Source organism: Fulmarus glacialis, unplaced genomic scaffold (assembly GCF_000690835.1).
Source record: "Fulmarus glacialis isolate BGI_N327 unplaced genomic scaffold, ASM69083v1 scaffold6441, whole genome shotgun sequence".
NCBI lineage: Eukaryota > Metazoa > Chordata > Aves > Procellariiformes > Procellariidae > Fulmarus > Fulmarus glacialis.
Window position 1 is genome coordinate 23,429 of NW_009193298.1, and position 8,593 is coordinate 32,021.

General features: G+C 47.7%; 1 protein-coding gene across 1 annotated transcript in view; it reads left to right on the top strand.

The window, feature by feature from the left end:
• Positions 1–8,593, top strand: part of LOC104083772 (ovotransferrin-like) — a 15,031-nt gene that overhangs the window by 1,150 nt on the left and 5,288 nt on the right. The window contains exons 2-11 of the mRNA XM_009587388.1: positions 1,325–1,488; positions 1,708–1,816; positions 3,139–3,330; positions 3,536–3,671; positions 4,103–4,158; positions 5,473–5,642; positions 5,768–5,954; positions 7,038–7,192; positions 7,730–7,823; positions 8,281–8,316. Of these exons, the coding sequence (XP_009585683.1) occupies positions 1,325–1,488; positions 1,708–1,816; positions 3,139–3,330; positions 3,536–3,671; positions 4,103–4,158; positions 5,473–5,642; positions 5,768–5,954; positions 7,038–7,192; positions 7,730–7,823; positions 8,281–8,316 (1,299 nt within the window). The remainder of the gene's footprint in view (positions 1–1,324; positions 1,489–1,707; positions 1,817–3,138; positions 3,331–3,535; positions 3,672–4,102; positions 4,159–5,472; positions 5,643–5,767; positions 5,955–7,037; positions 7,193–7,729; positions 7,824–8,280; positions 8,317–8,593) is intronic.

Below are 8,593 nucleotides of genomic sequence, written 5' to 3' on the forward strand. Positions count from 1 at the left end.
TCTTCTGATCCCCCATGAAGTGTGGTGGTGGTTAATGTCCTCTGGTGGGAAGTGCTCCCTGTGCCGCTGGCATAGGAAAGTCCTCGAGCACCTTTGCTGAGTATGAGCACACAATGATGTCTTATTAACGGTGAAGGGTCCCTCCTCCTCCCCTGCACAGAAGGAGCCAAGAGGTTGCCCAAAAGCTCTGCAGCAGAGGCCCTGGCAATCAGGCTCCCGTTGCCTTCCCAGTGTTCACCAGTGCAGCTGGGCTGACTCCCTCAGGAGGTCCCCGTCCAGCTTCTGCCCATGGTTGCCAGTACTAGACTGAGGTGACCATGGCTTTGCGCAGCTAAGACTTGAAAAACGTAGATGATGGCAGTAGGAATTAAGGCTAAGGATTCTCCCTGTGGCCAAATTCAGCATCTCCACTGGGAGGAGGGGAGGTGTCTGCTGGCAGGGTTATGGCTCAAAAATCAAGTAAAAGAGAATATTTCAGAGGTGAAAGAGAAAATGGAAACAGCACAGGTTAATCTGGAGATGTTCGAATGAAATGTGCCATCAAGGGTTTGGAGGGAGCAAGTTGTGCATACAGCCTCTCAGTCTGCGCAATCCCGCCAGGAAGGGGCAGAGTTAAGGTGAAGTGTGCAGCACGGGCTGGCCACATACTTTAACTGCAAGTTTCCAATGTTTCTGGTGTTTAAGTTGCTGAAGGAGGCATGAGGCTGAGGTCTTTGCTTTGCTCCGGTCTCCCAGAGCAGCCAGTCAGCTGTATTTACGGGTTGGGGGACCCTTAGGAGAGAGGACTGTGGAGGTGGTATGGCATCTCTGTTACTGGGTGTAGTGGAGGAGGTGAGATATACAGAGACAGTTAAATACATCAGATCATCTAGTTGCCAAAGAGGTCATGTGTGGCAACATACTGAATATAGTCTGGCCAGGTCAGAGCTGCTCTCCCTCTGGCGTTATTTGCAAAGACACCGCTTCAGTGGACCACCTTCTCTCTCCGTTTTTGCAAAGTCTTGAGTTTGATTTCTATTGAAGTGTATGGATGTTGCCTGTGGATGTTGCCGTGAGCTCAGGCTGCTGGAATCATGATGCTGTGCCAGACATATATTACCCAGGGATAGGAATGATCCTCCCAGATGTTCCTGAAGGTGCACATGTCAGGCAAGAAAGAAATGGCCTTCCTGCATGACTTAGGAGATCTGCAAGAGAGATCCTGCACCCGGCCATCACCCGAGGCCATGACTGCAGGGAACCAGAGATCGTGTATTCACAGAAATGCTGTTTCTCTCCACTTGGTGCCTTTCTAACTCTCTGTTATTTCTGGTTCTTTCTACAGCTCTGTGTTTTGCTGCTCCCCCCAAGACAAGCATCAGATGGTGCACAATATCTTCGGCAGAAGAGAACAAATGCCACAGCCTAAGGGACCACATGCAACAAGAGAGTGTTGCATTGAATTGCCTGCAGAAAGCAACGTACCTCGACTGCATAAAAGCGATTTCGGTGAGTGGGCAGCAAATATCCGTGCTGGGCACTGAGGATGTTTCAGCAGCCTGTTACACCTGGAGAAGGTTGGGGTTTCCTTTGAGTCACTGGTTGTTACCTGTGATCCCACTGAGGAGATGGACTCACCCACAAGGATCCAGGAGAGACTCCAGGGAAGCATTTTCCTTCACGCATCCCTGCTCTTTGTTTACTGACTGAAATCTTTTTGTTGTTTAGAATAACGAAGCAGATGCCATTAGCTTGGACGGTGGTCACGTTTTTGAGGCAGGCCTTGCACCCTATAAGCTGAAGCCCATTGCTGCTGAGGTCTACGAACAAAGTGGAGGTACATTTTCATGCGATATTTGTAAGCCAGGTATTGGTAACAGATAGAGCAAAGGCCATCCTTTTCACGCAGAGCTCCCACATTATTTCTGTTGGGTGTCTGAGATACTGCCCCTGGCTTCCAGATCCCAGAGGGGAAGTGGGGGGGCAGTTACACCAAAATGTGAATCATCACCCATGGCCATAGAGTCACTGCAATGGAAGGGGGGCAGAGCCAGTGCCCCATTTCTGACGTTAGCTGCAATGAAAGTCACTGATCCCATGATGATGCAGTGGCCATGGAAGGAGAGCACCATGAGCAGAAATCATGGTCATCCTGAAGCATGGCATAAAAATTGTGCTGGTCCCAGAGATCTTCTCCTTTCAGTGACCTTGAACTATGCAGGTAAAACACTGAGATAACCCATGTATCTTCCTGCGCAGTCATCAAGACAAAAAAAAAAACCTACTGAAGAGGCAACAGCATTGCCATTAGCAGTTGTGGAGGAACACCCAGTTGAGATTACTGAGGCAAAAAGTGCAGGCAATGCACAGAAAAAAGAAGCAAAGCATTAAGAGTACTCTGCAGCAATCCCTTTTGATAAGACTTAGCTCTGTTGCTCCATCCCTGCTCACTCTCTGTACTGTCTTTCGTCTCTCCCATCTTTCTCTTGAGAGCCGAACAGACGCTATTTCTCCATTTTTATCTGTCTCGCCTCATGCAATCCCACCACGTCCAAAGCTCCCAATCTCTTTTGACCTCTGCCCTGGAGTTCAGCCTGTTTGTACACAATATTCAGGATCAAAGCAACATGGCAGAGTCATTCCCAACATGGTAGCTAAGAAAATACAGATATTAAATGGAAGGCTGTGGTCTCTACCACCCCTAAAACTAAGTCACTTTATTCATACGTGGCATGTGATGGACTAGGTATAATTTTAAAGACTAAACGTGGAATTTCAGTGTCGCAAGGCTTACATGTATGCTTCAATGGGCAACGGCATTTGAGAAAAGACTTGCCAAAGAGGATTTGCCAAAAAGACTTGTTGAAGCATCCGTACAAATCTATGGGCGTGTCTAACGTCTGTCCAGTGGCAAAGCATTTTGCGTGTGATAGTATTTTCTGTTCACTTACCATTACAAGTTGTAATGCACAATGTTGGTTCGATATTGGCAGTGTAGCTCACCCCTAAGAAAATGGGAAGACCATGAGTGTTCAAGCAAAGTTGCTGATTATTTGGAAGTGCAGCACTTTATTCTCTGAAGTCGGGGGTTTGGCAGGATTTGAAATGTTCGTAAATCCTGCTTTTTCATTGCTTTCCTGCTTTTTCCCCACACTGCAGGCTCCACAACCAACTACTACGCCGTGGCCGTCGTGAAGAAAGGAACAGACATCACAATAAATAACTTGCAGGGCAAGACCTCCTGCCACACGGGCTTGGGCAGGTCTGCTGGCTGGAACATCCCCATTGGGACGCTCCTCCACCGGGGAGACATCAAGTGGGATGGCAAAGAGTCAGCCTCCATCGAGCAAGGTGAGGTGGGAAACGGCGAGATAAATGGTCTGGTGTTAAGCCAGGGGTGGTGGTACGGTGAAAGCGATGTTGCCCGATCTTCTGTGGAGGTCCAGAGGTGGCTTGCAGAGCAGTTGAGTCATTGACATTCTTTGTGCATCCCTTTCCTTCCAGATCCTTGTAAAAGTGAATTTTAGACTAACTATTGCTTCTTTCTCATCCGTAGCGGTGGCCAATTTTTTCTCTGCCAGCTGCGTGCCTGGTGCCACCACTGAACAAAGACTGTGCCGTCAGTGCAAGGGGGACCCCAAAACCAAATGCTCCCGCACAGCACCTTATTCTGGATATTCTGGAGCTTTTCAGTGAGTGAAAGTTATATTTCCTTTGGGGAAATATTCTAGCCCCGACACATGCAAGTTTTTGTTACACCAGGGAGGGCTGTGTTGTAATCAGTGGTCCTGAAGAGACTGAATTTATAGAACTGAGAGTGCTGGTAATTAAGGATCCAATCAGTAATAACCAGCAGGCAGCTAGCGGGAGATGAGAGAGGCAGCTGGGTTGTATCTTTCTGCACAGACTTAAGAATACGCAGCATTAGCATTGTGCTAGGGCTAACTGGGCTTCTTGAGCATTACTTCTCTGCCATCACATTTTCTTCCCTGCCAGCCTAGCTTTTCTGGGGGAAGACTACTGCTCTATGGTTGCAGTTTGTGCCGAAGCAATTTGCTGAACAGGAGATAGGGAGCCACAATGTCTGGTTTTTTAACATCCCTTCTGTTCCTCCCACCTGCAGCTGTCTGAAAGATGGAAAAGGAGACGTGGCTTTTGTGAAACACACAACTGTTCAAGGTAGGCCTGCGAGATGACTTGTTTCTCTTCTTTCCAGTCCAACCTCTTGCTGCCACTCTATCCTGCAGTTAGTCTACACTGTGCAGGCTTTCATTCCTCTCCAGGTTTGCCCCAAACCTCTTCTCCTTTCGCCTCTAGAAACATGTTTTGCACACTGTGGACTAACTTATCCTTGTTACTGAAATATATGATTGTGGTAGGGTCCACTTTTTCTTCTTTGGGGTTCTTCTTTGAAGAAGGAAAACCTGCTTGATTTAGGTTCAATGGTATTATAGTTGGTGCCACATCTCAGAGCCAGCTGTAACGTTATCACAGCAAACGCAGGGTGAGCAATTGTGTAGGTAATTACACTCATCCATCCCTCTGGGAGGGATTTTGGGAGGAATTCAGCCCACAGCAAGAGTTCACCAACTCTGCACCTCTTGGAGATGGAAGATTGCCTGGCATGCCCAGGACCTGCAGTGAGCTCAGTGGAGGGCCACCAAGATGGTCATGGGGCAGGGACACTTGTCCTGTGAGGAGATGCTCAGTGGGATGGGCTTGATCAGCCTGGGGAAGAGATGGCTTTGGGGTGGCCTCAGAGCAGCCTGCCTGTGCCTACAAGGAGGTTAGCAAGAAGGTGGAGCCAAGATCTTTACAGTGGTGGACAGTGGAAAGATGAGAAAAAATAATCATAAACTGAAACAAGAAAGGTTTGGACCAGATACAAGGAGGAATTTTTTTCCCCTTGAGGACAGTCAAGTAGTGGGACAGATTGCCCAGGACAGCTGTGCACTCTCCATCCTTGGAGGTTTTCAAGATCCACCTGGAGCAACCTGGTCTGCCCCTGCTTTGAGCAGGTGCTTGGACTGGAGATCTTCAGAGGTCCCTTCTCACCTGAATTCTCCTGTAACCCTGTGATCTCTGACCTGGGCTCTGTTTTCAGCCTTGACACTACTGGCCTTCACAGACCATGTGCGGCTCCTGACCTGTTCAATCCATTTGCATGGTGTTTGTAAATCTATTTGTATTTGCATCTATTTGTACATGCCTGGATGTCTAGGCACTACTGCCACATAACACCTCTTACTGTTGGGTTAGTTATGACACAGGCAGAGATAATCTCTTTCACAGGCACATGTATTCTCCTTTCTGCATTGCCTTCGTATGACCACGATGACCCATTACCATTGCAAAGGGGGTGTGTGCAACCCATCTTCTGCAAAGAATTCTTCCCCAAGCTTCCGCAGAAATAAATTCATTACAAAGCTGCTCCAGACTGGTTTTTTTGTCTATTTCCGTGGTGATGCATCTCATGGTTCCTCCTTCCTCCAGAAAATGCTCCAGATGAGAAGGATGAGTATGAGCTGCTGTGTCTGGATGGCAGCCGTCAGCCCGTGGACAACTACAGAGCCTGCCACTGGGCCAGGGTGCCTGCTCACGCCGTTGTGGCTCGAGATGATAGCAAGGTTGATGACATCTGGAGCTTTCTCTCAAAAGCACAGGTATTGTTAAGCTCTTCTTTCCTTCCCCTAGCATCCGCTCTTCTGTCCCCTGGCTTTGCTTGGTCTCTCCAGCTTTCTGAGTGCTTTGGTATAGTCATTTGCTCTTTTTTTTTCCCTCATGGCAGGAAAAATTTGGCATGGGCACAACCAGCAGCTTCCAGCTCTTTGGGCCACCTGGCAAGAAGGACCCAGGCCTCAAAGACTTGCTTTTCAAAGACTCTGCTGTACAGCTGAAGCGTATCCCACCACTGATGGATTCCCAGCTCTACCTGGGCTTTGAGTATTACAGTGCCATCCAGAGCCTTCAGAAAGGTAGGCAGGACATGAAATACTAATGTCATGCCAGTGTGAGCTGCACTGAAAAGATGGGATCAGCAAATACGTCTGGGCAAAAGGAACATGATTTTTTCAAACACAGACAGTATTCTCTGCAAAATATTTCCTGTAAAAGGTATTATCATTAAAATCACACAATCTTCACAAACTTCATTTCAATCAACAAAAGGAATTTGTTGATTCCACAGTCAAAATAACATCATCACCATACTGACAAAGGTGGAAAATTTATGCACACTCCACCCCTCATCCATTCACCACGATTACAACAACAAAAATTGCCCACGGTTATTCAGCTGGTGGTAGGGATTGGGCATGGTCAAAACTGCTGCTTAGAAAAGCCATTTCTGGGACGTAAGAGGAAGGAACATCCCAGGACACCAGGACCAGCACTGGCCACTTGAGGGAAACAGCGTCCTTTATTTCCATCTAGACTCATCAAGCATTTACTGACGTCCTAGCTGGCTCTCTGAGAGTCAAATATCCCACAAATGACCTCTGAAACCCACTTAAAATGTATAGTTGCTCAGAGATCTCTGTCGTAGGCTCAGCCACTATGGCATTTAGGGAAGGGGATGCATGGACTTAATGTAGCATCAAAACAGATTATTCAAATGCCACTTCACAGAAACATAACTAGGTTGCATTTTTCCAGCTCAGTCTGGTCTTAGTCTCATAGTTGTCTGGGCTGTGAGGAGGTCTGGAGAAATGCTGAGTGTGTTATAGGCAGCAATTCCAAGTACTATTAATGCATGGTGGTTTAGTGTTTGCGATGTTTTAGCTAACATGAATCTGTATGAACAGCTTGTGTCGTGCAGAAAGTCTCCTTTCTGACCTGTAAGTTGATTTTTGAGCATCCTTCAGCTTAAGAATCATTCCTTCTATTCATGCCAGCCCAGGGCTTATTAAACAAATTTGTCTTGCACTGGGCAGCAGCAGGTTGGTGCGTACAGATGGTTTCATGGCTGAGTCCCACGCACCCAGAAAGTAGCCTGTTTGTTGCTTTATTTTTCAACAGGGCTCTAGGCTTATCCTTGTTTTCCTCTGCTGGTTTTACAGATCAGTTGAACTCTAACCGCAGAGAAAACAAGACACGGTGGTGTGCAGTAGGCAAGAATGAGAAGAGCAAGTGTGACCTCTGGAGTGTGATGAGCAACGGGGATGTGGAGTGCACCGTGGCAGACAACACCGACGACTGCATTATTAAGATCATGGTACGGCTTTTTTTCCTTTTCTTTTCCCTGTGAACCTTTCAGAGAGCAGTGTTGCTTCTTGCAGCCTGGGAATAGATGGGCCAGAGGAGGGGGGCTAGATTTGAAAATAAAATATTGGGAGCTTTGCGAGAAATACCAGTGGGCAGAAACCACCTGGATGCTGGTGGTAGCTCAGAGGGTTGGGTCAGTTATATGAAGACAGCACAAAATGCAAACTTGAAAGGACAGGTGAGATAAGGAAATCTGTTTGGCAGGGAAGCAGGCTAGGAGAGACACATGCCTGAGCCTGCGAGTGTCTGGGGAGGAGAGCTGCTGCTGGAGGTGGTTACAAGCACACGGGAGCAATAATTTCAGAACTCCCTCTGCTTGCATAAGCGAGACCTCGTCTGTCCAGATGCTAAGGGATGGCCTTGCAGGCCCCCTTAGCCCCAAGCCCTTATCGCTTACATCGAGTGCTTCTTTTACAATCTGATTTCTGAAAAGCGCTGGTCTGGGGACGTACAGCATCGTTTCATCGCTGTGCCTTTTTCATTGCAGAAAGGTGAAGCAGATGCTATCAGCTTAGACGGAGGTTTTGTCTACACTGCTGGTGTGTGTGGCTTGGTGCCAGTGATGGGAGAAAGATATGAGGGTAAGCACAGCCCCTCTGGGTCCAGGCGGTGGGGAATGGGCTGGCGCAAAAGCACTCTTTTTATTCTGAAATCTAGAAAGTAGCCTCAGCGCTGCATCCTGCAGAAAACACACGGTGCCCTGAGGCAGCTCTGCTCACCGCTGCACACCTCGCCTTTCCACGAAGGTGGAACAGCCCTGGGAGAGTGGGCATCGACAGTCAGGAACACAGTGACCTCCAGCTCCTGTCTTCTTCGTTTTAATCATGATGTCCCTGTCTTTTAGCACCAGCCTTGGTAAAACTAGTTGTTTTAGCTCAGAGGAGCAGACGGAGGCTGTGCTTTGTTCTGTCGGTGCACAAGATGTTACCTGAAATAGCCACTTCTAGAATGAAGTTTCTCCAGAAATTAGTGAGCTCGATCCTTTTTTGGATTTGCCATACTGTTTATCTAATATCCTCTTCTTTTTCCCTCCCTCAGATGACAGTCAATGCGACAAAGCAGAAGGAGAACCAGGTAATTACTGCCAACAGAGGGACAGAAAACAGTCCTGCTGGATATAAGTAGAAAAATACATGTGCCGTCATGAGTGGAGAATAAATGGCCATTCTCCACACAAAGAACCACTGTGTCAATGTAGAAATTAAAAATCTGGGAGACGAATTTAGTAGTCAGAGGGAAAGTCTGGGTCTGCAAGCAGATATCAAGGCCAAGCATATGGTAGCGGCAGAGATCTGTGCTTAGTTGCTGCTATCTGGAGCTCGGTCACACCATAACAGTGCCAGGGCTGCGA